This window comes from Mustela nigripes, chromosome 17, assembly GCF_022355385.1.
Source record: "Mustela nigripes isolate SB6536 chromosome 17, MUSNIG.SB6536, whole genome shotgun sequence".
NCBI classification, from domain to species: Eukaryota; Metazoa; Chordata; class Mammalia; order Carnivora; family Mustelidae; genus Mustela; species Mustela nigripes.
Genome location: NC_081573.1, coordinates 4,588,969 through 4,614,867, shown reverse-complemented (window position 1 = coordinate 4,614,867; position 25,899 = coordinate 4,588,969). Strand labels below are relative to the sequence as shown.

The 25,899-nt window shown below is 53.0% G+C and overlaps 1 protein-coding gene across 3 annotated transcripts; it reads left to right on the top strand.

Annotated features, from left to right (window-relative positions):
• MYBPC2 (myosin binding protein C2) lies at positions 1–25,816 on the top strand. 3 transcript variants are annotated; one of them, XM_059383674.1, is made up of 28 exons: positions 1–1,682; positions 2,668–2,757; positions 3,300–3,386; positions 3,637–3,785; positions 4,207–4,324; positions 5,021–5,069; positions 5,246–5,305; positions 7,393–7,586; positions 7,867–7,999; positions 10,102–10,226; positions 10,326–10,431; positions 11,572–11,744; positions 14,057–14,222; positions 15,526–15,632; positions 15,978–16,007; positions 16,476–16,615; positions 17,706–17,865; positions 17,948–18,052; positions 18,542–18,730; positions 19,141–19,275; positions 19,995–20,162; positions 20,335–20,423; positions 20,552–20,747; positions 20,987–21,126; positions 21,839–21,998; positions 22,167–22,303; positions 23,806–23,992; positions 25,318–25,816. In XM_059383674.1, the coding sequence occupies exons 1-28, from the start codon at positions 1,664–1,666 to the stop codon at positions 25,326–25,328; spliced, it is 3,423 nt and encodes a 1,140-aa protein (XP_059239657.1). In that variant the 5' UTR covers positions 1–1,663; the 3' UTR covers positions 25,329–25,816. The 3 variants fall into 3 exon arrangements, 2 of the variants coding, with proteins under 2 accessions (XP_059239657.1, XP_059239656.1); XM_059383673.1 differs by lacking the exon at positions 25,318–25,816 and adding an exon at positions 24,717–25,274; XR_009400972.1 differs by lacking the exons at positions 21,839–21,998; positions 25,318–25,816 and having other exon boundaries at positions 23,806–23,894.
• Positions 25,817–25,899: the final 83 nt, after the last annotated feature.

The following is a 25,899-nucleotide window of genomic DNA, read 5'->3' as shown; positions in this document are numbered from 1 at the left end:
GACCACGAGAAGGGATGGAAAAGGCGTTCAGAGCCGCATTGAAGGCCGCGGTAAAGGGCTTTAGATGCAGACACTGCTGGTTCCGTTCAATTTTTGTCTGTCCCTCTTTTTTATAAAGATTTTTTATTTTTAACCAATCTCTATACCAACCTGGAGCTCCAAATCACAACCCTGAGATCAGGAGTCGCCTCTTCTTCCGGGTTGAGACAGCCAGGCTTTTTCCCTTTCTTCCCCACTGTCTCCCTGCTCCCCTTTCCGTCAAGGTGTCTGCCCCCCTTCTAAATTTCTGCCCTTCTCTGTACGTCTGGATACAGCACTCGGACAGGCAGATAGGGCGGGAGGCTCCGGGCGGCGCGTTGCGCTCTGGTTCCAGCCATTACACCACCCAGCTGGGCGCGCAGGAGCGGTGTGGCGGTCTGCCTAGCAACCCGTAACATCATACAGGGCCTGGCGCCGGGTTGGCTTGGCCCTCCACGGAGGCGGGGCAGTTTCCGGCTCGCAGGGGGTTTTGGAAGAGCCGGGAAGGGGGAGGCCGAGAGGAAGAAAATCGGAGGGACTTGTATTCACTCAAACCTGCTCCCTCCGCCGGAGTTACTTCCTCTCCCATCCTCCGCCCTGACCCCAAACCCCCACTCCCTACTCCCTCTTACACTCACCTCGCCTTCCTCCCCATAACACCCACTGCCTCTCAGACACCCTTCTCTTCACTCCCCCCACCCCCCTCTTCTGGCCTCCTTCACCTCCCCCCCATCCGGCGTCCTGCCACCACCTTCCCCCCACCCATTCTGAAAGCCGCAGGTCCCCCTGCCGGGAAGGGCGCCAACGTCCGGGCAGCTCTCCAGGGCCTTCCCGGTCTCCCCACCCGCCCCGCTGGGGGGCACTCGTCCCCCTCCCCCGCGCCCAGTGCCCGCCGCGTCCGCTCCGGGAACCGTGGAGTGGAGCCGGCCGGCTGGGTCCCAGGAGGTGCACGCGGCCAATCCCGGGTCCCAGGTGGTCGCGGCCGCAGGCCTTCAGATGTGCTCAGGGGCGGGCGGGACTCGAGAGTCCTCGAGCCTCCGTGCCCTTCCTGCGGGCACAGAGATCGCCTCCCCACCCCCGCAGCCGTCTTGCCTACGCTGGGAAACCCGACCCTCCCTCGCATCTCCGGTTTCCCAAAAACTCCTGACTTGCAGATACTAAGAATGGCTTTCTAGACGGTCTTCCCCTTTGGCCCCCACGGCAGAGTTCTGGCTCGGAGCCCTCACCCATTTTAGACCCCAGCCCCTTCATCTCCCGCCTCCCAGGAGTCAGGAGTCCAGGCCCTCATCCTCCATTTTCCTGGACCCAAGAATGTGAGCCCCAGACCCTCCTCCTTCAGACGTGGGAGCCCTAGCCTCCGGCCCACTCTTCCTGGGACCCGGATGTCTGAACGCCAGGCCTCTCTTCCCCAGGGACTTGGCATTTAGCCATCTCTCGCGGTCCAGATGTTATTTCTCACTCTTCAGAACACGCCCCGCTGAGTGTGGGGCAGCAAGGAGGGCGGGGAGACAAGGCTGATGCCTCCCACAGCCTCCTGGGAGTCTCTGGACTTCTTAAAGGGCTCCCCCTGGGGGCCCACCTGTTCGCCCCAGGGCTCTGAGGGACAAGCTGCGGTCTGAGGAGCCCAGGAGCCAGGTCTGCTGACATGCCTGAGGCGAAACCAGGTGACTTACTGGACTGCTCTCCCTGGGTGGAGATGCGGTCCACTTTTCTGAATGGGGGCTAAAGGGCTCCTCTGTAGGTTTCGGAGAATGGGATGTGTTCTCTGGGTGATGAGGGCCTCCCTTCCTTCTGTGGGATGGGGGGCCCCATATCTGTGTTGGGTTGGTGGGTCTCCTTCCCTGTGCAGTGAGGGTGTTCCTTTCTCTGTAGGGATTTGGGGGGGCATTTCTGGGTGCAGATAAAGATTATCTGACTTTGAGTCCTGTGTATGGAGTGTATGGAGTCCTCTACATTTGGGGATGGAGTTCTCTTCATAGGCATCAGGGTGCTTCTCTGAGTGAGGACTGAGTCCCTTCTCTGTAGGGGAGTGGGGTCCTTGTGTGTATAGAGGTTAGGGGTTCCTGTCTGGTGAGGAGAGCTCTTGTCTGTATAAATAGGATGAAGGGACCTCCTTTCAATAGGAATGTGGGCTTCCTCACAAAGGAATTAGGGAGCCTTCTCCATATAGGGGCCCCTTATGTGAGCCTTTCTCTGCCATTTGATGCTCTTCTTTGTATGGGACTGTGGACATTTTTAACGTGGGGTGTGGCTTTCTCTCTATGAAGAAGTGAACACAAGAGATTCAAGTCCCTGGGAGGGACCCTCCTCCTGGGGTGTCCAGACCATTGGCACCAGGCTGTGGAGTGGGGGTCTAGCCCCTCACTGCAGCTGGGTCATGGGTGGGCCAGAAGCCAGCAGGCAGGGCAGGTGGAAGATGCCATGGTCAGCACACGGTGTCCAGTTTCCAGCCCCGGGAAAGAGCTAATTATACCACCAGGACCCAAAAGGTCAGGGCCTGGTGGCCTGAGTGGATGGGGCACGGCTTGTCTGGAGCAAGGGGAAACCTGATCGCTCAGACACCTGAAGGGGCAGGGGGGGATGGTGCTAGAGTCCTGGGTTTTGGAAGAGGAGGGCACTGAGCATCTGTGAACATCTTTTACCTCGCAGTAGCCAAAAAGGCCCCCAAAGGCAAAGAGGCTGCCAAACCAGCTCCCAAGGAAGCCCCCACTGAGGAGGCTCCTGCAGAGCCCGCCAAAGGTGAGACAATGTTCCTGTGGGATCTGCAGAACCTGGCTTTTCATCCCCCAGGCTCCCTTTGTACCTCTGCAGCACCTTGCTCTCTCTCCTTTAGTCCTACCTCCAGAGCTAATCCATCCTTCCCACAGTTGCCCACAACCCTCCATGGCTCCCCAGTGCCCCCAGGTTAGAGCCCTGCCCCTCAGACTGGTCCCCATGCCCCTAGCAGCTGGCTGATTCATCACGGAGTCCTGCCTAGTTCTGGATGTCGCGGTCTATTTCCACACCTCTCCTACCCCAAAGCCATGTTCAAATGATCCTGTCCACCTCCCTCCAGTTCACAAATGGGGAAACTGAGGTCCAAAGGAGTGGAGGAGACTGGCCAAAGTCATGCAGTCACCTGCGTGATACATGGTCTTTCCAAAGTCAGGAGAAGCCACTTTGTTCCATGCTTTGGCATCTGAGCAGAGGGTCCCTCACAGGCTCTAAGCCCCACTCATTAAGTGGCCTGCTGCCCCTTCCCTAGCATGCCTCAGATCCCCCCAATCCTGTCTCCTAAGCAGAAGCTCCACCTGAGGACCAGTCTCCGACTGCTGAGGAGCCCACTGGCATTTTCCTGAAGAAGCCAGACTCAGTGTCAGTGGAGAATGGTGAGGGGGGATGAGGGAGGAGGGGGCTGGAGACATGATTCCCGGGTCTGAACGAGGAGGGGGCTGGTGGTCTGGACTCCCAAGTCTGAGGGAGGAGGGGACTGGGGTCCAGGGCTCCTGAGTGTGAGGGAGGAGGGGGCTGGGGACTTGGACTCCTCTGTCCAAGGAAGGAGAAGCTCCCAGTCCTCTCTGTAGAGTCTCACAGTTCCTGTCTGGCTGCTCCCTCCCATCCCCCACCCCCACCCCCCAGGAAAAGATGTGGTGATCTCAGCCAAGGTGAACGGGAAGGAGCTCCCAGGGAAACCAACCATCAAGTGGTTCAAGGGGAAGTGGCTGGAGCTGGGCAGCAAGAGCGGGGCCCGATTCTCTTTCAAGGAGTCCCATGAGTCTGCCAGCAATGTGAGGACCCCGTGGGGACACTGAGGGCGTATGGGCTAAGGATGGAGGTTGGGCAGCCCCCGATTCTCAGAAGGCCTGATGCTTGAAGCCTGGAGCCCCTGTAGGATGGAAAACAGGACCTCCAGGGATAGAGGTTGTGTGGGGCTGCTTGGTGGAGATTGTGGGGGACAGGTGGGGACAATGTTTGGGTTAGGGCAGGGCACACTTGGTCAGTCCGTGCATTCCCAGAAAGGTCTCTGGGGTCAGAGATGTGGGCCCCCAGGGTCAAGTTTGTCCAGGCATGCGAAGAGACAGCAGGCCCTTCCAGTGGGGCCAGGGTGAGGACCCAGAGAGGGAGACGTGAGGTGGGCTCCCGGGGGGGTGTGGGGTGGGGCTGGGGAGCAGTCACACTCACCCACATCCCTGGCTCCCTGCCCCCCAGGTGTACACCGTGGAGCTACACATTGGGAAAGTGGTCGTGGAGGACCGTGGGAATTACCGCCTTGAGGTCAAAGCCAAGGACTTCTGTGATAGCTGTGCCTTCAACATTGATGTAGAGGGTGCGCTGGTGGGGGTGGCGGGGGTGAGGGAGCAAAGGGTTGTGGGGGGTGGGGCTAGGATGGGTGTGTCAGCCTGGTGTAGAGAGCGTCCAGATGTGGGGGTGAGATTTGGGGAGGAGGGAGAAAATGCAGGGGTTGGGGCATTCAAAACTGGGGAGATACTTTATGGGCTTAGACCATGAGGAGGTGTGGACTTGGGGTGGAGAGGGTGCAGGGTTTTGGGTGCCCAGCGAAGGCTGAGAAGGTGAGCTAAGTGGATCCCAGGGTCTCAGTGGACAGGCTAGAGAAGGTAGCCATGAGGGCTTGGGAAATGAACGTGTCCAGGTTTAGGGTGAGGGTGTGCAAGCTTAGTGGGAGGTTATTATAGATTTGGGGGCATATGTATGGACCCTTGAGGGTGTACCGGCTCTGGGGTCTACAGCCCAGGATGCGTGGGGCTTAAATATGGGGGACACAGGGAAGGCGGCTGCCCAGGCTTGGGGAGAAGAGTGTGCTGGCCCTGGTGTGTGGTGGGAGAGGCTGCTCGTGGGGCAGTACGGCAGCAAGGGAAACAGGAATCCATGCTCAAGTTGCAGGATGTGCTGGCCCATGACAGGGGACCTGGGGGGAGGTTGTGCAGGCCTGCAGGGGCACTCTTGGTCTTAGATCAGGCCTTGCTTCCAGCTCACCTTCTGTCCCCCCATCTCCTCTCCCCAGTACCCCGTCAGGATGCCTCTGGGCAGGGTCTAGAAAGCTTCAAGCGTTCGTAAGTGATCCTGGAGCCTGGGAAGAGGTGTGGGGGGTTGGCGTCTGCTGGTGCCAAAGATTATGGAGTGTCTTTCCCGGGAGGGGAGCTGTGGGAGAAGGGAAGAGTCGGGACTCAGGGCAGGCCTGAGGGCACAGGACCTCCATGGGGTTCACACACCCTCTCAATGGCCACAGGGGTGAAGGGAAGTCAGAAGATGCGGGTGAGCTGGATTTCAGCAGCCTGTTGAAGAAGAGGTAAGCCTACCCTACTTGGCCTAGAGAGGGGAGATGGGGATTCATAGAGGAGGAGGTTCCACTGCCAGCCCTGGATGCCCTGTTTTCCACTCTGTGACCTGCATCTACCCATTTTCCACCCATCCGGCCGTCTGTCCCTCCACCTATCCCCGTACTCACCATTCACAGTTACCTACAACCACACCCACTCAGCCATCTGCTGGCCAGTTCCCCTACCTACCTACCCTTCAACCCGTCATCCTCACAGCCATTTTCCTGTTCACTCAGGCTCTAATTCACCTGTACATCCCTCTGAGCACCCAGTCAAACACCCATCTGCCATTCTGGGTGAGGCAGGTCCACCCATCCACTCACCAATCACCCGTCTGTCCAACCAGCTACCTGTGTATCCATTGTCTAATCCAACCACTCACCTACCTGTGCATTTGCCCATTCATCCACCCACACATCCATTCATCTACCCGCCATCTCCCACCTGTCTATCCACTCATCTACCATTACACTCAACCACCCCGTCAGTAGCCCATCCATTCATCCTTCACCTACCCACCCCTTAATCCCATTCCCTAAGTATGGAGGCACCCCAGTCCACTTTCCACCACCCATCTGTCTCTCATCCATCTTCCTTCCCACCTGGGTATCTATCTGCATCTACATCTCTCTCTCAACTGAATCCGCCATCCCACCCACCCACTTGGCCATGCATTCTTCGATCAACGCTTCACATCTTCAGTGACACATCCATCTATCCAGATAGCTCTCTGTGCATGATGTATAATACAAAATTGCTCTTCTTTAGGTAAAAATGATGGGCTATTGGCAATTTTATAGTGTTCAATATGATGCTTTTCTGTTCCCTTGGTTATTCATTAACTACTGGTCCACCCATCCATTCTTCTATTCATTCATCTATCCCCATACCCAAATCCACATCAACCCCATCGAATGACAGATTCATCTCCTTGTCTTTACCCAGATAACCACCTGCCTGGCCATCTCCCCTCAACACTTCCACCCAATTGCCGACCCAGCCATTTGCCACCAACCCATCAGTCCATCCACTTGCCCAGCTATCTTCCATATGCCTATTCATCTGTCTTCATGCCACCCATCCACCACCTATCACCCATCCATGGACCATCACCCCAGCCATCCATCAATGACTTGACCCATGCCTGTATTATTTCTCCACCCAAAGCTCTGTACATCATTGCAGATATTCATATGTCCTCCTGTTCCCCACTCATCTCTCCTCTTTTTGTTCCCTTCCCTTCCTTCCTTCTTTCCAGAGATCTACTCACTTTCTCACTCAGCAAATATTTTCTGAAGCCTCCTGTCTCCCAGGCCCTGGGCTGAGATCAGGGGACAGAGAGAAGTTTTATTTGGTCCCTGACACTGAGTCACAGATTGTTTGGGGGATATGGGTCTGGTCCAACAGACGTAGATAGAGGCCAAGATTGTTTAGTGTGACCAGAGAGAGGGTCCCACAGAGACCTTGTGAGAACCCAGAGGGAAGGCAACTCATTGCCTGGGAAGACCAGCAATGCCTCACAGAGGAGGGGGCTTTGGCACTAGGTCTGGAGAGGAGTGCATCAGGAAGGGAAAGTAGGGAGGGGTCATCTGGGTGGGGAAACATTTTGTGCAAAGGCTGGGAGGCAGGAGGGGGGCCTGAGCATTCAGGAAAGGCAAGGAACATGCTTGGGTGGTTGTGGGGGTGCTGATGGCATGGTGGGTGGCATCATGACTGTCAGGCTGAGCTGCTGAGGCTTCCTCCTGATGGCAGTGGGGGACCCATGGAAGAATTCTGAACAAGGAAAGGATGTCATCTGATGTGGAAGTAAGGAATACCCTCCTGGGGCCATGTGGCAAGCAGGCTGGAGGGGAAGAGGCAGAATGGAGGCCAGGAGGTCAAGGAGGAGGCTGAGGCATCCAGGTGGAAAGGAAAGGGGCATCAGGCCCAGAGGGAGAGAGTGGCACAGCAAGTGGGTGAAGGCAGAGGGAGGGCAAAGGCAGAGGGAGCACCTCACCTTTTAATCCTAACTGCCCCTCCACCCCCTGCGGCCCCTGCCCACTCTCCCTGCCCTCAGGGAGGTGGTTGAGGAGGAGAAGAAAAAGAAGAAAGATGATGATGACCTAGGCATCCCTCCTGAAATTTGGGAGCTCCTGAAAGGGGCAAAGAAGAGTGAGTACGAGAGGATTGCCTTCCAGTATGGCATTACTGACCTTCGGGGCATGCTGAAGCGGCTCAAGAAGGCCAAGGTCGAGGTCAAGAAGAGTTCAGGTCAGCACTGCTCATGGGTATTGGATGTTTGGACATGCTAGGGGGTAGGGATCCCAGCATCATGGGTATTGCATGGTTTGAACCCTGGACCTATCTCTTGAAGGTCCCAATCTAAGGAGTAATAGGGCCCTGTGGTCAGGCTTCTCCGAGTTCATGGGAGGCTTCCTGACATTGACCTTGGAGAGCCCATGGTCTGGGGAGGGAGATGTGGCAGCTCTGGGGGTGACCAGGGCAGTGAGAACCTCTCAGCTCCATGTACCCTGCATCCTTCAATCTCCAGCCTTCACAAAGAAGCTGGATCCAGCCTACCAAGTGGACAGGGGCAACAAGATCAAGTTGGTGGTGGAAATCAGTGACCCAGACCTTCCTCTTAAGTGGTACAAGAACGGCCAAGAGATCAAACCAAGTAGCAAGTATGTGTTGAGGGACAGTCCCTCAGGAGGGGTGGGGGGAGATCTGAGTCCCAGAGAGGGCTCAGATATAAATCTGACCACTCTTAACCCAGAAAGAGCTCTCCCTCATTCATATGAAAAATGTAAATACCTCAATTTAAAAAATTGACAAAGGAGGGGCACCTGGCTGGCTCAGTAGGTGAAGCATGTGACCCTTGATGTCAGGATCATGAGTTCAAGTGCCATATTGGGTGTAGAGATTACTCTTTTTTTTTTTTTTTTAATTTAAGGGTTTTGTTATTGTTTTTTAAGATTTTATTTATTTATTTTTTTGACAGAGAGAGAGAGAGAGAGAGACAGCCAGAGAGGAACACAGGCAGGGGGAGTGGGAGAGGGAGAAGCAGGCTTCCTGGTAAGCAGAGGGAGCCCGATGTGGGACTGGATTCCAGGACCTGAGATCATGACCTGAGTTGAAGGCAGATGCTTAATGACTGAGCCACCCAGGAGCCCCTAGAGATTACTCTTAAAAAAATCTTTAGGGGCGCCTGGATGGCTCAGTCGGTTAAGCATCTCTCTTCAGCTCAGGTCATCCCAGGATCAAGTCCTGCATTGGGTTCCTTGCTCAGTTCCTTGCTCCCTCTGCCTCTTCTCCTGCTCATGTGCGTGCTCTCTCTATCAAATAAATAAATAAAATTTTTATAAATAAATAAATAAGCTTTTAAAAAAATTGTTCAAGGTAATGAAAACAAGAATTTGGTTGAGAAGAAACCAATGGCCAATGTGCTGCGGAGAGCACATTCAACCTTGAAAATAATAGCAACAACAACAATAATAATGCAAATAAGTAATAGTCTTTCTGCTCTCCAAACAGGCAAAGACTTTCCAAAATGATAAAACCCAGTGCTGGAGACAACATAGAGAAATGGGTACACAAATGCTGCTGGCAGGAATGGTACTTGCTAAATCTCTGAATGGGCAGTGTGTTAAAAATCTTTCAGATTGTGCAATTTGAGGGATTTATCCTAAGAGAATTATCATGGTTGTGCATATTTCGCTGCAAGGATGTTCCCTAAGGCATTTGCTATTGTAGCAAAAAATGGAAAACAACCAAAATGTATGATTCCTTGCCAAAGTTCTATGTGGTCACTAAGAATGAGATCCTAAAATGTATACTAATATGGGAAGCTGGTCAAAGTTTGCAAACGGAAAGAAGCGTGGTTCCCATTTCTGCTTCACACAATGTTAATCTACATACATATAGATAAAAAGATTGGAAAGACAGACTGAAATGTTTGCAACAGTTATCTCTTGGATGGGTTCTAGTTTTATTATTTTTTTCTTGGCTGTGTGTGTGTGTGTGTTTTTTAAAGTTATTAATTTATTTAAGTCGTCTCTACACACAACGTGGGGTTCTAACTCAGGATTTCCAAGATCAAGTGTCAGCATGTTCTCCTGACTGAGCCAGCCAGGTGCCCTGGCTTTGTCTTCTCAGTTTCTCATCAGGAGCATGTTGGATAAGATAAAAAGTTAAGTTAGTTAAGGTCCAGGTTAAGTTGCTGTAACAAAGTCCCTAGGTTACATTACTTGAAGTGAGAGATAAATGTATTCCTAGCTGATTGAGGCTGGTGGGTTGGCTTTTTCCTTAGAGATTGTTTGGGGACCCAGGTTCCACATTTTGGGCTACGCCATTTCTTGTGACATTGTCTTCGTCCCCTTGATTGAAGCTGGGTCATGGGTGACAGGAAGGGGGAAGGAGAGAAGTCCAGAGCAAGCAACACAAAGGTGGAGATGAAGTAGCAGTTATGCAGCTGGAATCCACTTACATTCTGTTGGCCCAAGTTCAGGGGCCTACCATTGTAGCTGCGAAGGAAGCTGGGAAATGTAGTTCTCAGGTCGGTAGCTGTGTGCTATTGCTAAATGGAAGGGGAGGATGGATATGGGCGGTGAGGGGGCAGTTAAGATTTCCACTATGGGTATTTAAATACTAGAAATTAGACCATCTTTCCGCTCCTGCACAATCTGGCCCTGAGAGGGAGTGACTTGCCCTGAGAACTGGTGGGTAGATCTACTCCAGGCCCGGGATCTCCTCCAGGCTCTAGGCTAAGACAAGATTTTTGCACCAGGTACGTGTTTGAGAATGTTGGTAAGAAGCGAATTCTCACCATCAACAAGTGTACACTGGCGGATGATGCTGCTTATGAGGTCGCTGTCAAAGATGAGAAGTGTTTCACCGAGCTCTTTGTCAAAGGTGAGGCTGAGATTTGGGCCTGAGCTTAGGGAGTGGAGCTCTGAGGTGGGGGTAGGAGGTCCTGAAACTACTGACCTCCTGTCCCTCTGTGTCTTACAGAACCTCCAGTCCTGATTGTCAAACCCCTCGAGGACCAGCAGGTGTTTGTGGGTGACCGGGTGGAAATGTCAGTGGAGGTATCAGAAGATGGTGCCCAGGTCATGTGGTAAGTGACTCTTGACCCCTGAGCTCCATACAGGTGCCCACAGCTTCTTTGCCTCAGCTCTGATCTTTGTGAGCCTCTTAGAGATTCTGAAACTTTACCCAACAGTCATCAGGAGACCTCAGCTCAGCCTTTCTCCATAAATCCTGACCTGTACCCATGATCTCTTTCTGGAACTTCTGACCTCTACCCATCTTATCTTCTTCCAGTTTCTTTCCTGATCCTTGCTATTTCAGATTCATTTACTCATCCATTCAACCAATCATCCATCCTTTGGTCCATCCACTCACGTATCCATTCATCAGCCCATCCTTTATCCGTCCATCCACTCGTCTATCCCATTGGTTCATCTCTCCATCCACCCATCCATCCATCCACCTATCCATCCCCTCACCCACTCACTCACCCACCCTTCTCCTCATCCATTCATCCATCCCACATCTATTCACCCACCCAACAAATATTTATTGAGCACCTATTATATGATGGCACTCTTCAATGTACCGGAGATATAATGGTGAGAAAATATACCAATATGTCACCCACCCTTTTAGAGTTAATAATCTGATAAACCTCTGGGATATATGTGTAGGAGAGAGAGACGTGTTAGTCAAGACATCACATGAATAAATATAAAAGTTCTATTTTGACAAACGTTTCAGAAGAGCACTAACTGAAGCTATAATCACTTTTTAATAGGCAGAAGGGACTCATGAGGTCAGGGAAGGCTTCCTGGAGGAGGTGACAATGGAGCTGAGATTTTAATGATAAGGAGGTAGAAAAGAAGTGGGAAGGGAGGAGTTTCTCAGGCAGGGAAGTGCCGTTTAGAGAGGCCACAATATTTGATGTCTCTCTGGGACCCCAGGACTCCCTCCATGCCCTGACATCTCCCAGTAACCTTTCATTCCAACCGGGACCTTGTGGCATCTCCCTGTGGACTGTGACTTCCTGTGACCCATTATCCCACCTGTGACCCAACTATTCAAGATGCTTCTGTCAACCTGACTCTCTCCTCCCTCCTGGGACTGCCCTTCTGATCCTGACCTCCGCTCAGAACTGTCTCTCTGGCCTTCCCCCTGTGATATCCAGACCCAGGGCTGTGTGGGTCCCTCACTTCTCTTCTTCACATTCCCCTTTGCCTAGGATGAAAGATGGGGTGGAACTGACACGGGAGGATTCCTACAAGGCTCGATACCGCTTCAAGAAGGATGGGAAGCATCACATTCTTATCTACTCAGATGTGACCCTGGAGGATGGGGGTCGCTACCAGGTTATGACCAATGGAGGCCAGTGTGAGGCCGAGCTCATCGTGGAAGGTACGGGCCCTCCAGGTGGAGAGGGGTTGCTGCAATGTGTCAAGCTTCTCCTCACAGCTCAAAATTGCTCAGGCCCTGGGGTGCCTAGATGGCTCAGCCAGAAGAACGTGTGACTTTTGATCTTGGAGTCATGCGTTCGAGCCCCACGTTCAGGGTAGAGTGTTTACTTAAATAAATAAAGAAAGAAAAAAAATTGCTCAGGGGTGCCTGAGTGGCGTAGTCGGTTAAGGGTCCAGCTCTTGGTTTTAGCTCAGGTCATGATCTCGGGGTCCTGGGATCGAGCCCCATGTCAGGCTCTGTGCTCGGCATGGAGTCTGCTTGTCCCTTTCTCTTTGCTTCTCCCCCTCTGCCCCTCTCTCTCAAATAAATTAATAAATAAAATCTTTTTTTTTTTAAGATTTTCATTTGACAGACAGAGATAACAAGTAGGCAGAGAGGCAGGCAGAGAGAGAGGGAAGCAGTCTCCCTGCTGAGCAGAGAGCCTGATGTGGGGCTTGATCCCAGGATCCTGGGATCATGACTTGAGCCAAAGGCAGAGGCTTTAACCCACTGAGCCACCCAGGCGCCCCTAATAAATAAAATGTTAAACAAACAAACAAACAAACATTGCTCAGGCCCCGAATCTTGCAGTTGCCCCTGACTCCTCTCTTGGCCTCCCCCGGCATTCAGTTCCCCAGCGACTCCTGGCAGCTTCCCCCTCAGAAGATATCCAGGGTCTGACCGCTCTTCCCCTCCTCTGTTGCCCTCACTTGTCCCAGGCCTCTACCCCTCATGCCTGAACGACAGCACTGGTCAGTGGGTGCCCTGTTTTCATGGTCGCCCCCTCCTCCACTCACATACATACCAGCCAGAGAGTGATCCTTGTAAAATGTAAGTCAGATGGTGGAAACTGAGCACACGGCCGTCTAGGGCCCAGGTCACTTTCCTGTTATGTATGACGTCACCCTCTCCGCCAGGAGAAGCTGACTGAAAGCCATGTAGGACTCCATGCATTACATTTGCAAATGCTTGTGAGTCTGTAATTCCTTAAATATAAAAAAATTAACCAACCCCAAACTAAGGTATTTATGAGCCTAATCAATTATGGTATGTCAATAAGAAGCCCTTAAAAATGGACAGTGTGACATGCACTGATATGGAAGGATTTCCAATATACCCTGTTATCAGGTAAAAGAGCAAATATGTTACAATTTGCAAGGAGGGGAGGGGAGGAAGGAAGGAAAGGAAGGGAGGGAGGAGAGAAAACATATATACCTATTTGCTTTCATAGTGGTTGACTAAACGGGTAGTGCCTGTTTGGAGAAGGGAGGATTGGAGGTGGGTAAGGAGGAGATAACCCCTTTACATCTAAATCCATTTCCTTTGTTTTCTTGGCGCCCCTCCCTTTTTTTTTTTTTAAGATTTAATTATTTATTTGAGAGAGAGACAGTACAGGCAGGGGGATGGGGAAAGGGAGAAGCAGATTCCCTGTTGAGCACAGGGTCCAACTTGGTGCCCGAGCCCTGGACACTGGGACCATGTCCTGAACTGAAGACAGATGCCTAACCGACTGAGCCACCCAGGGCCCCCACTGTCTTTATTTTTAAGGCATATAAATGCATTGTTTTGTAAAAAAAAAAAAAAATGCACATCAGATCCCAGCCATCTTTACAACATTCTCTAGTGGCTTCTGCCTGGCTGGGAGTCCTCTCTGGGGCCCCCAAGGTCTGTGATCTGGCCCCGTCTGCCCCTACCCAGCTCATCTCCTACCATGTCTGCCTCGCTCACTGCGCACTCATCTCCTTGCTGTTTCCCACACTGAGCCTGCACTGCTCCACAGGGCTTTTGCACATGCTGTTCCTGTTACCTGGGGGACTCTTCCGCATTCTCGCACAGACTCTTCCCTGCCCTCCTTCAAGCTTCATCACTCCCTTTTGTTATATATTTCTTTCTTTCTTTATAAGATTTTATTTATTTATTTCTCAGAGAGAGAGAGAGAATGCATAAGCAGGGGGAGTGGCAGGCAGAGGGAGAAGCAGGTTCCGCAGTGAGCAAGGAGCCTGTTGCAAGACTCGATTCCAAGACCGTGGGATCATGCATGACCTGAGGCAAAGGCAGATGCTTAATCTACTGAGCCACCCAGGTGCCCTTTTTGTACGTTTCTGTGTCTCCCTGTTCACTGACCGCTTCCACATTAGAATATGAGCTCCACCAGGCCGGTGGATGTTTCTGGGCTGTTCACAGCTATATCGCCAGTGCCTGGAACAGCGCTTGTGAATATCTGTGGGCCGCCTGGAGTTCTCATGGCCTCGTATCCTTCTCTCCATGCCCAGAGAAACAGCTGGAGGTCCTGCAGGACATCGCAGATCTGACAGTGAAGGCCTCAGAGCAGGCCGTGTTTAAGTGTGAGGTGTCTGATGAGAAGGTGACAGGCAAGTGGTACAAGAATGGGGTCGAGGTGCGGCCGAGCAAGAGGATCACCATCTCCCACGTGGGGAGGTGCGGAGTAGACTCCGGAAGTGGTGGAAGGGGAGGGGTGCATGGGGGTGGCGTGTGTATCAGTTGGCTATTGCTGCAGAACAACCATCCCTCTACTTAGTGGTTTAAGGGGAAGGGTCTTACTGCAGGGTCTTACCACAAGGGGCACAGATACAGGGAGGGGAGAACCTGTGGCCATGTCTGCCAACAGTCTCCTACAAAGTGGGGGAGACATCTAGCTGGGGAAACAAAGGGCCTGGAATTCAACAGGTGGCACAGGGACATCCAGGAGAAGCACCTGGTGACCTGTGGGATGTGGAGAGCCACCGTGAGGCCACAACAGCACGCCCAAGCACATGTGCCCCTGTAGAGTGGTGAATCACATTTCCTGACCGCAGCTCTTGGCAGAATGCAGGCTTTCTCCGGGTTCTGTGTCAGGAACCCTGCCTGCCAGGAGTGTCGGTAACTCTGAGAATGAATTGTAACACTTATGGGGCATTTATTACGTGCTGGGAGAGTTTTACTTTTTTTTTTTTTTAAGATTTTATTTATTTATTTGACAGATAGAGATCACATGTAGGCAGAGAGGCAGGCAGAGAGAGAGAGGAGGAAGCAGGCTCCCTGCTGAGCAGAGAGCCTGATGTGGGGCTCGATCCCAGGACCGTGGGATCATGACCTGAGCCAAAGGCAGAGGCTTTAACCCACTGAGCCACCCAGGCACCCCGAGAGTTTTACTTCTTTACAACAACCCTGCTGTAGACTGCTATCATGATTCCTCATTTATAGATGAAGAAACTGAACGCACAGGGGTTTTAGCTAACTTGCCCAAGGTCATACAGCCAATAAGTGGCAAAGCTGAGATTTGAACTCAGATGATAGCATTTTGAAACTCAGAATAAAAATGGTGGGCTTGGGGGAATGGTGCCTGGCGGGCTCAGTTGGTGAAGCGTCCGCCTTTACCTTTGGCTCAGGTCCTGATCTCCGGGTCCTGGGATCGAGCCCCACCTTGGACTCTGAACTCAGTGGGGAGCCTGCCTCTCCCTCTGCCTTGCCCCTAGCCTTGCTCGTGCTTGCTCTCTCTCAAATTAAAAAACAAAAAATGGTGGGCAAGGGGACTTAGAGTACATTGAGAGGGTATTTCTCTGGGAGGCTGGCTGGCTCTTTTGGAAAGATGTGCAATTCTCGATCTCTGCATTATGACTTCGAGCCCCACATTGGGTGTAGAGATTACTTAAATGACTAAACTTAAAAAAAAAAGGTGTTTCTCCATGGTGATCTGTGGGGTGACCCACCTGATTCCTGCCTTGTCCCCACAATACCTTAGGTTCCACAAGCTGGTGATCGATGATGTCCGCCCTGAAGATGAGGGAGACTACACATTCGTGCCCGACGGCTATGCTCTGTCCCTCTCAGCCAAGCTCAACTTCCTGGGTGAGGGTGCCCCTCTGTGTTCCCCAGGGGCCAGAGCACCCACCTTCCCAGACCCCAGAGCCTAGATCCCTCCTTCACGATTAGGTTTCCCTAGTGTTATTAGGGGTGACAGCAGGCGGCATCTGATCTTGTGGGAGGAGTCAGACAAAAACATGGAGGGAGAGAGCACTATACATTCTGACGAGTGTCCACCTGGGGAGAGGGGCAGTCATGGGCCTGGACCCATGCCCAGACCCCCGGGTCACTGGGTGATGCCAGACCTTCCCCTCAGCCTCTGGGGTGGGAGGGTGGGATTAGGGGCCTACTGGATTTAGAGCTAACAGAGCCATCTTCTTTGTTCTCCAGAAATCAAGGTGGAGTACGTACCCAAGCAAGGTAAGAACTAAGGGCTGCTATGCTAAGCTGAGGGTCTGGACTCCTGGGGCTGAGGGAGGAGGGGTTTGGGGTTCCTAACTCCTGGGGCTGAGGGTCCTGACCCCTGGGTCTGATGGAAGAGGGGCTGGGGGCAGGACTCCAGGATGTCTATGCCTATTGGAGCCCAGCTCTTGGGGAACCCAGCTTGCCTTGGGGGGATCAGGATGACCTAGCTGCCCACTCCCAAGTTCCCCAATATCTCTCTCTCTTTTTTTTTTTAAAGATTTTATTTATTTATTGGACAGACAGAGATTACAAGTAGGCAGAGAGGCAGGCAGAGTGAGAGGGGGGAAGCAGGCTTGCCACTGAGCAGAGAGCCCTATGTGGGGCTCGATCTAAGGACCCTGGGATCACGACCTGAGCTGAAGGCAGAGGCTTTAATCCACTGAGCCACTCAGGCACCCCCCAATATCTCTTTTTTGCCACTAGAGCCACCAAAGATCCACCTGGACTGCTCAGGGAAGACCTCAGAGAATTCAATTGTGGTTGTGGCTGGAAACAAGCTGAGGCTCGATGTGTCCATCACTGGGGAGCCTCGTCCTGTCGCCACCTGGCTGAAGGGAGATGAGGTATAGTGGGGCTCCCCCCACCCCCTGCCCTGACTTCTTCTCCCTCTCAGCTCTGCTGGGCAACCTGGGACAAGTGGCTTCCCTCTCTGAGCTTCAGTTTCATTGTCTGTAAAATGAGAATGATGGTCCTTCTTCAGAGGATTAAAGACTGGAGATTGTATTTGTCTATCACATGGTACTGGCCTGCCACATGGTGGGTGCTCCCTCCATCCATCCCTCCCTCCATCGATCCCTCCATCCATCCTTCCCTCCATCCATCCATTAATCAGTCAGCCAACAAATCCAGCTATCCATCAACTCAACCATCCACCCATCTTTCCATTCATAAACTTATCAATTATTTAATTCATCTGGCCATCTTTTCATCCAGTAATTAATCCATTTGTCCATTTGTCCATTTATCCACCAGTCAGTCCAAGGTCCCATCCTTCCAACAAATATTTTTATTTTGTATGTTCCAGGCATTGGACAGTTCAAGTTTTCTTCCATTGTCTAGGCTTCAGAGTCCTAGTCTGTAAAATCGATAGACTTGATTCAACCTTCATTCGTTCCTTCAGTCAACAAACACAACCCCTGAGTCTTCCTCTCTGCGGGGCTCTGGGGATACTATCTCTGCATAGCACTGGGGATACCATCTCCACGAGGAGGGAAGTGGAGGGAGGCGGACACGTGCCCAAGCAGTCACAGTCTAGGGTGACCAGGCTGAGATAAAGGGGGGGTACTGGAAACTCTGAGACTTCAGGGGGTAGGGCCATCACTTTCAGCTGGGGGCTTCCAAGATGGCTTCCCAGAAGAGGCGACTTCTAGGCGAGTCCTAAAGGATGAATAAGAGCAAGCAAATAGAAGAGTGGCTGAGGGGATCGCATGCCACATCTTTGGGATTTTAATTCAGGGTGGTGTTTGGAGGATGAGGAGGGCAGCAGGGAAGAATGGTGAGGCTGGGTGTAAATGCAACAGGTCCTCTTGCTCTGGGTCCAAGGCCAAGTGTAATGTGTGGCGATGAGGAGCTGCTGGAGGACTCTGAGTCAGGGCAGAGGTGGGTCTGGGCTTGGGGAGAGATGGAACAAGGTCACCCCGTGGCTGTGTCCAGGTGTTCGCGGCCACCGAAGGCAGGATCCGCATCGAGAATCTGACAGACGTCAGCAGCTTCGTGATCGAGAGTGCCGATAGAGGAGATGAGGGCCGCTACACCATCAAGGTCACCAACCCTGTGGGCGAGGATGTGGCCTCCATCTTCGTGCGAGTTGTGGGTGAGCAGAGGGAGCTGAGGGAGTGAGCCAGGGTGGCTCCCTGAGGCCCCGAGGGACCTGCTGATCATCCTATCTCCCACAGATGTCCCAGACCCCCCAGAGGCTGTGCGGGTCACCTCTGTTGGAGAGGATTGGGCCATTCTTGTCTGGGAGCCACCCAAGTATGATGGGGGGCAGCCAGTCACTGGTGAGTGCCCGTATGCCAGAGTCCCCATGACCTCTGACCTCTCTTACTCCCCCTGCCCCACCACCCCAACGATTGCTTGGCCTTTGAGAATTCTTTTTTTTTTTAAGATTTTATTTATTAGCCTTTGAGAGTTCTTATCATCCTTGGTGATCTCCCTCTGAGATCGGTTTTCCATCTTGGATGTCTTGCAATTCCTTTGGTCTTCCCTCACATTCTTTGCTTCCAGCAACCTGGGGATCTTCACTTATAGCATAGGGTTTTCTATGATCCCTGACTCCTGATTCATGACTCGTGACTGTTCCTGAGCCTCAGCCCCATGACTGGTGACTACTGACTGCTCTGTGACCCCGAAACCAACCCAAGATTCATGTCCTCAGACATCTCTGGGGTCATGTGACCTTTTGATGTGCCCCTCACTGCTACAACTGACCTGCGACCCCATAGTCTCCCCATGGGCATCACTCCTCTCTGTTGGGCGGGGGCATCCAGGTTACCTCCTGGAGCGGAAGAAGAAGGGCTCTCAGCGCTGGATGAAGCTGAACTTTGAGGTCTTTACGGAGACGACCTATGAGTCCACCAAGATGATCGAGGGTGTCCTCTATGAGATGCGGGTCTTTGCGGTCAATGCCATTGGTGTTTCCCAGCCCAGCATGAACACCAAGCCCTTCATGCCTATTGGTAATGCTCCTCTGCACCCTCCCCAAACCCCTGTCCATCGCCAACCCCTGTCCTACCTGTTGCTGATCTCTGACCCTACACCTGACCTTTGAACCTCCAGCCCTAACCAACCTCCCAACCTCTTACTGATCAAGTACATTAGTCACCAATCTCTATGATCCTAGACTCTGTGCCTTTGTCCAGATCCCTCATAGACCTCTGACCTACCAGACCAACACTTCTCCCTCCTCCTGGAGACCTCACCATCCCTTGATATACGTTGTGGTTTTAATGACTCATGATGACATGTCCTGTCGCATGGACCTACTGCTCCCTTTCCTGATCAGTGACTCCAACTCTGATTCCTGCCCCTCCCTGTGACCACCAACCCCTCATTTGCGTCTACCTTCCTTTTCCCTGGATTCTTACAGCACCCACGAGTGAACCCTTGCACCTGACAGTGGAAGACGTGACAGACACGACCACCACTCTCAAGTGGAGGCCTCCAGATAGGATCGGGGCAGGTGGCATCGATGGGTACCTGGTGGAGTACTGCCTGGAGGACTGTGAGTGGCCCTGTCAGGACTAGGGGTGGGGGCACGGTGTCTCACACAGAGCCCTGCTGGGGGTCCAATCCAGGGGACTGCAAAGAGGGCAGTGCAAGGAGAGCTCTTTGGTGGGGTGGGCTGGCCTAGCCCTGTGTCTTTACTTGCTTGAATCCCCAAATGGGATGGCTCAAGCCAGGCCCCCATTGACCAGCTTGTCCTCTCTCCCTCCCTCCCTTTCTCCCATCCTCCTTCCTCCTTTCCCTGTACCCATCTTCCATACAGTAATACTTTTCCACCCATCTATCCATCATCCCTGTAATTATCGACTACGTATATTCCTTCTTTCTCTCCTCCCTCCCTCCATTTGTCCATCCGTCCTTCCTTCCTTCCTGTCTTCCTTCCTTCCCTTCTTCCTGCATTCTTCCATCCATTTGCCCACCATTGGTCATCCATCCAACCATCTGTCTATTTATCTGAAAATCTTTTGGATCAACAAACTATCCATCCATCTTGTAACGTTGTAACCTTGATTTCCCCATCTCTAAAGTGGGGATAACATAGTACAGAGGCAGAGATCAGTGAGCTAACTAACACGTATGCCACCCTTCCAACCTGGTCATAATAAGTGCTTAACAAATATCAGCTGCTGCTGTTCATTGCAGTCAGCCCAAGGAATGGGAAGGGACAACCAGCTGAGGGGCTTCTAGAAGGTTCCCAGCATGGCTTCTCTTTTGTAGCCGAGGACTGGGTCCCAGCTAACACGGAGCCCATAGAGCGCTGTGGCTTCACCGTCAAGAATCTCCCCACGGGAGCAAAAATCTTGTTTCGGGTAGTGGCAGTCAACATTGCAGGGCGGAGCGAGCCTGCCTCCCTGTTCCAGCCCGTCACCATCCGGGAGATTGTGCGTAAGTGACTCTGAGCACTCTTCCAAAGACCAAGTTGCTGTCATCTGGCCTGCCCTTGCCATGTCATCATTAGGGCCTCCCCCAAGAACGTCATTGCCACAGTCTCTCTGTCCCTCCCTCGAGTGTCCCCCAGCCCAGCACTGAGCCCCCATTCCTGTGTCTGTGCCCTCAGAGCAACCCAAGATCCGGCTCCCGCGCCATCTCCGCCAGACTTACATCCTCAAAGTGGGGGAACACATCAACCTCGTCATCCCCTTCCAGGTGTGCCGAGCTGGAGTTGGGCTGAGGGGTCAGGGCCCAAGGGTGGGGCCCAGGGCAGGGCCCAGGGCGGGGCCCAGGGCAAGACCGGGGCTGACCTCTCGGCTTCCCTTCCTTCCGCCCCCACCCAGGGAAAGCCCCGGCCCCAGGTGGTGTGGACGAAGGGCGGGGCACCCCTGGACCCCAACCGCGTGCACGTGCGCACCAGCGACTTCGATACCGTGTTCTTCGTGCGCCAGGCAGCACGCTCGGACTCAGGGGAGTACGAGTTGACCGTGCAGATCGAGAACATGAAGGACACGGCCACCATCCGTATCCGGGTCGTGGGTGCGCGGGCAGCTGGGGCAGTGGGGAAGCATTGTGACCCAGGAGATGGGACGTGAAGAGATTGGGATGGAAACACGGACTGAGGCTGGGATGGGGCCAAAGGGCGAGGAAGCGGGAGTGGGGAAAGTCCTAAGCCTGATCAGAATCCCAGGACCAGGTGAGGGGGCTTAGGTGGAGAGAGATGCAGGGAGGAGGTAAGGGGTTGGCGGCTGACAACCACCCCACCCCCACCATTCCAGAAAAGGCAGGACCAGCAGAGAACGTGATGGTGAAGGAGGTGTGGGGTACTAACGCGCTGGTGGAGTGGCAGCCCCCCAAAGATAATGGGAACAGTGAGATCACGGGCTATTTTATCCAGAAAGCCGACAAGAAAACCATGGTGAGAGACCTGAAGGGCCAGGGTGGGGTGGGGTGGGCGATATCCGCAGAGCAGATGCCATCCTCTCCAGGTCACTGCTGGGAAAGGGAAACCCGCCTTGGAGAGAGTGGGAACACAGGCTGGGGCTGGGAGGGAAGCCTTTTGGTCACAAGGTGGGTTTTCTTTTCTTTTCTTTTTTTTTTTTAAACTAAGGTAAAATTCACATAAAATTAAGCATTAACAATTTTGAAGCTTTTAGTCTGTTCCCACTATTGTGTCACCAACACAACTAGTTCCAAGACATTTTCGTCTCCCCAAAAGGACACATCACACCCACTAAGCATTCCCCCCTCCCTCCCAGGCGCAGGCAGCCACTAATCTGCTTCCTATTTGTATGGATTTGCCTTCTCTGGACTTTTCATATAAATAGGAACTTGCGATATGCAGCTTCCTTCACTCAGAAAGTTTTCCTGAGTGGATTGGGGTTTCAGTCCTTTCCATGGCTGAGTGAGAGTGCCCGGTTTGGACCTACCACGTTTTGCCTTTCCGTTCAGCAGCTGACAGGCACGTGGGCTATTCCCACCTCTTGGGCTATTGTGACTCCTGGGAACCGCAAGCTGTCTTAGCGGGATGCATGCTTTGGTTTGCTTTGCTCACGCCCTGGGCCTTCTTGTGTCCATGTTCCTATGTCTGATTCTCCCGGCCCCTCCCTGTCTGTCCCCCACTGCCCCAGGAGTGGTTCACCGTCTACGAACACAGCCGGCACACCTCCTGTACGGTGCCTGACCTCATTGTGGGCAATGAGTACTATTTCCGCGTTTTCAGTGAGAACATCTGTGGGCTCAGCGACTCCCCCGGTGTCTCCAAGAACACGGCCCGGATCCTGAAGACAGGTCCTGCCACCTCACTTCACGGAGTCCAGTCTCCTCTCTTGGCTGGGATTCTACCTTGACTCCTTTCCCCGCCCCCAGACTCAAAGCTGATGGCACCCGGTGACAGGAGAGAGGCAGTCAGGGGCCAGTCCAGATGGGCACCTGACGGGTGCATCTCCCTTTCCCCAGGTATCACCTACAAGCCTCTTGAGTACAAGGAACATGACTTCCGAACACCTCCCAAGTTCCTGACGCCTCTACCAGACCGGGTGGTCGTGGCTGGTTACGCTGCTGCCCTCAACTGCGCGGTCAGAGGCCACCCAAAGGTGCCGTGTGTGTGTGCGTGGATGTGTGTGTGTGATCCTAGAGGGACATCTTCACCCAGATCCAGCCATACTACCTCCTTCCCCCTGACTTCTCCTCTGTTCATGGGATTTACTCACTTTTTTTTTTTTTTAAAGATTTATTTATTTGACAGAGAGAGATTACAAGTAGGCAGAGAGGCTGGCAGAGAGAGAGAGGAAGAAGCAGGCTCCCTGCTGAGCAGAGAGCCCGATGCGGGACTCGATCCCAGGACCCTGAGATCATGACCTGAGCCAAAGGCAGCGGCTTAACCCACTGAGCCACCCAGGCGCCCAGGATTTACTTTTAACCCACTTCCTGCCTCTCCCCCCTTCAAGCAGAGCCCAAGTCTCATAATTACACCCCAGCTTCCCTCAGAAATAGAAAACTTTGGCAGGAGCTGGGGGGAGGTCTGGACCGCCAGGGCTCCCAGGCAGCTTCTGTCCTGTCATTTCCTGACTGCTGTTGGGAATGTGGACACTTGCAACCTTGAGTTCCAGTGACTCACCTGGACCAGGGGCTGGCAAAAGAGGGCTCTCTTTTCTGCTTGTCACCAGGATCTCTAAATCAAATGTTATTGGGATGTGGCTGTGTACACTTCAGAGCCTGAAATAATGACTACCTGGCCTTTACCGATGAAGTTTGCTGGCCTCTGGTCCAACTCCAAGTTTTGGGCTTCAGCCCCCGTAGGCCCCCTGTGGATTCATTAGTTCTCCTCCTCCATTGACGTTCACGCACTTTGTTCACTAACTGTAACTCCTTCATTCATTGTTCATTTACTCGCCTACCAAGCCATTCGTTTCCTCAGCTCATTTATTCTCTCTGCGCTCTTACGTCACTCACACATGCAGTCTGTTCATACGCTCAGCACATGTTTTCAGAGGCTGTGTGTGCTGGTGAGCTGGATGGGAAGTTCCTGGATGTTGGGGGAGACTGACATGAATCTGAAGTCATGCACATGACTATGACAGTACGAAGGGTGGGATGCATGTCAGAGCCCTGAGGGTAGTTGCGAATGGACAGTGGGCATTCCTGCCCCAGCCTAGGCACCTGAGCGGACATGTAGCAGAGACCTGAAAGATAAACCAGTGCTGATTAGGGGGAGAGAGGTGGGAAGAGCTGTACTGGAAGAGGGAACAGCCAGTGCGCCAAGGTCCTGGGGTGGGAGCCTGTTGGGTCTGTTTGAGGAAAAACGAGGCAGCCTGTGTGGATGGAGCAGAGGGAGGGAGCGACAGGATGGGGTGAGGACAGAAGAGTAATGGGGCCAAATTGCATAGGGTTCTGTGGGCCACAACAGAGAGTGAGGTCTTCCTCTCACAAAGAGGATACTGAGAGTCAGAGAGGAGAAATGACTAGTTCAGGGTCATCAATCAAAATAGGTGGCAGGACAACCAAGAATTGCCTCCAGATCTGCCTTCCAAAGCCCACTTTGCCATCACCCGCGGACCTTCCCTAAGCTGGCCTCTTCTCCCACTCCACTCAATAGCCGAAGGTGGTCTGGATGAAGAACCAAATGGAAATCCGTGAAGATCCCAAATTCCTAATAACCAACTACCAGGGAATCCTGACACTCAACATCCGCCGCCCGTCTCCCTTTGACGCGGGGACCTATTCCTGTAGGGCTGTCAACGAGCTGGGGGAGGCGCTGGCTGAGTGCAAGCTGGAAGTCCGAGGTGAGCGCCCTGCCTGGCTGCCCCTCACCCCTTCACCCCCACTCCCACATAGGGAACTGGAGGCCCTGGGCTGAGCCATATGGAGGGCAGAGCCATCATCCCGGTGCCCCTAAGTGTGTAACAGGGAAGCCGGATTCAGACCCCTCCAAGAATGATGCAGGGTGATGTGTGCACGGGGCACTGTAGGGGTGGGGCTGGGGAGCACCTGATCCGGTGGTGGCAGTCATCTGAGGAAGTTTTCGAGGGGAGTTGAAGGACAGATAAGAGGTGAATGAGATGGAGAAGAGCTGGCAGGTGATCACCAAGGCTCTGCTGGGCCTGGCCTATGTGGGGAGAGGTGCAGGTGCCCAGAAAAATGCCTCTTCTCCCCAAGCTCTGTCCGTCCTCTCCCCTCCTCTCTACCTCCCCCCACCAGCCCCAGCCCTGATCACTTCTTCCTCTGGAATTCTTGCCTGGCCTCCCTGCCTCCCATCTTTCCCTCCAGCCCATCCTCCACAGGGCCCCAGGGAATTCTCTCTCTGGGGCTGGCTTGCCCCACCCCTGCCTGTGGCCCTCCCCAGGTTCCCCAGCAGCTCTGAAACCTCTCAGCCTGGTGTCCATGGTCCTGTGCCTTCTCCCATGTGCCCCTCTCTGGCCTCATGTACCCCGTTTCCCTCAACACTGTTTCAGCCATACCAAGCTGTTGGCAGTTGAACAAACTAGTTGTGGTTTCTCTTGTCCCTAGGACTTTGCACATGCCATTCCCTCTACCTGGAATGCTTTTCCTCACCTCCTCTGCCGTGGGCTCCAGCTCATCAAACATCTGCCAGTCCAGGCTCACTGGAGTAGCCACTACCCAAGTCCCTCAGATGTGACTGATAAAAATATGGGCTTCCAGGGTCCCTCCCCAGTTGTGACTCCCCTTGGCCCTGATGACTGTCCAGAAGACAGATGTGACCATAGACTTAACAAGCGAGACCATTGCCGTGGCCTTACTGGCTGTCATTAAGAACACTGCTCTTCCAGGCTGAGCCAATTTGTAATGTTTTACTGTCCCCTTTATTAATTATTGAATCAGCTCGGAAATATCCCTACTTTGAGATTCCAGTGACAGCTTGTCACTGGCAGCTTAGAAATCCCTGATCAGAACATCCCAGTCTGGGGTTCAAAGCCATAGGTATTGTCTGCACCAGGACAGTGGTTTCATTGCCCCACTGAGATGTGAAGGACCCACATGCTCCCCCTGCTGGCCCTGTAAATCCAGGGGCAAAGGAGCCTGGGGGTGGGGCACAGGGACTTGGGAAGCCCGCCCCACCTTACCCACTCTTTTCTCATTTCCCCTGCAGTGCCACAGTGAGACTGCCTTCCACCTGCCAAAGTAATTGGCTGCTGGGTCCTAACCTGGACTTCCCTGAACACTGTTTCCCTTTCCAGAGTTACCACTAAGATAATAGTCTTGTCTACAACCCGTGTGTGTCTGCCCTTCTTGAATCTCTAGCTCCACTGCCTTCTTCCTGTAGGGGGTTAGTCACCTGGGGGTGGGTGATGGGGACAGGAGGTTGGAATGGTAACCATGATAAGACAGCCCTGATGAAACAGACCACGTTGAGGCTGCCGTCTTGGAATGATTACTTTAGTGATACTACCATGTTGCCAGGGCAATTACAAGTCTCAGGTGAACCAAGACCTTATAGAGGAAACCCTCTGGGACTAGCTACTATAAATGGGAAGGAGACAGGCAGGCTGCAGCGGCAAGTACAATGAGTTAAAGAAGAAACAAAGCCCAGATGGGGAAGACCATTCTAGTGAGGTAGCCATGATGGAATGGTGAGCACTAGGTCTCATGGTGGCCCAGGGAGCCACACACGATGAACCGAACACCATGTTGAGGCAGCCATGTTGAACTGGTGATGTTGACAAAAGTGCTC

Bases quoted from the DNA above. Each gene is read 5' to 3' on its own strand.
- MYBPC2 (XM_059383673.1), top strand. The intron at 4,325-5,020 runs GTGCGCTGGTGG...TCCTCTCCCCAG, and splicing joins CTTCAACATTGATGTAGAGG to TACCCCGTCAGGATGCCTCT. The intron at 10,227-10,325 runs GTGAGGCTGAGA...TGTGTCTTACAG, and splicing joins CACCGAGCTCTTTGTCAAAG to AACCTCCAGTCCTGATTGTC.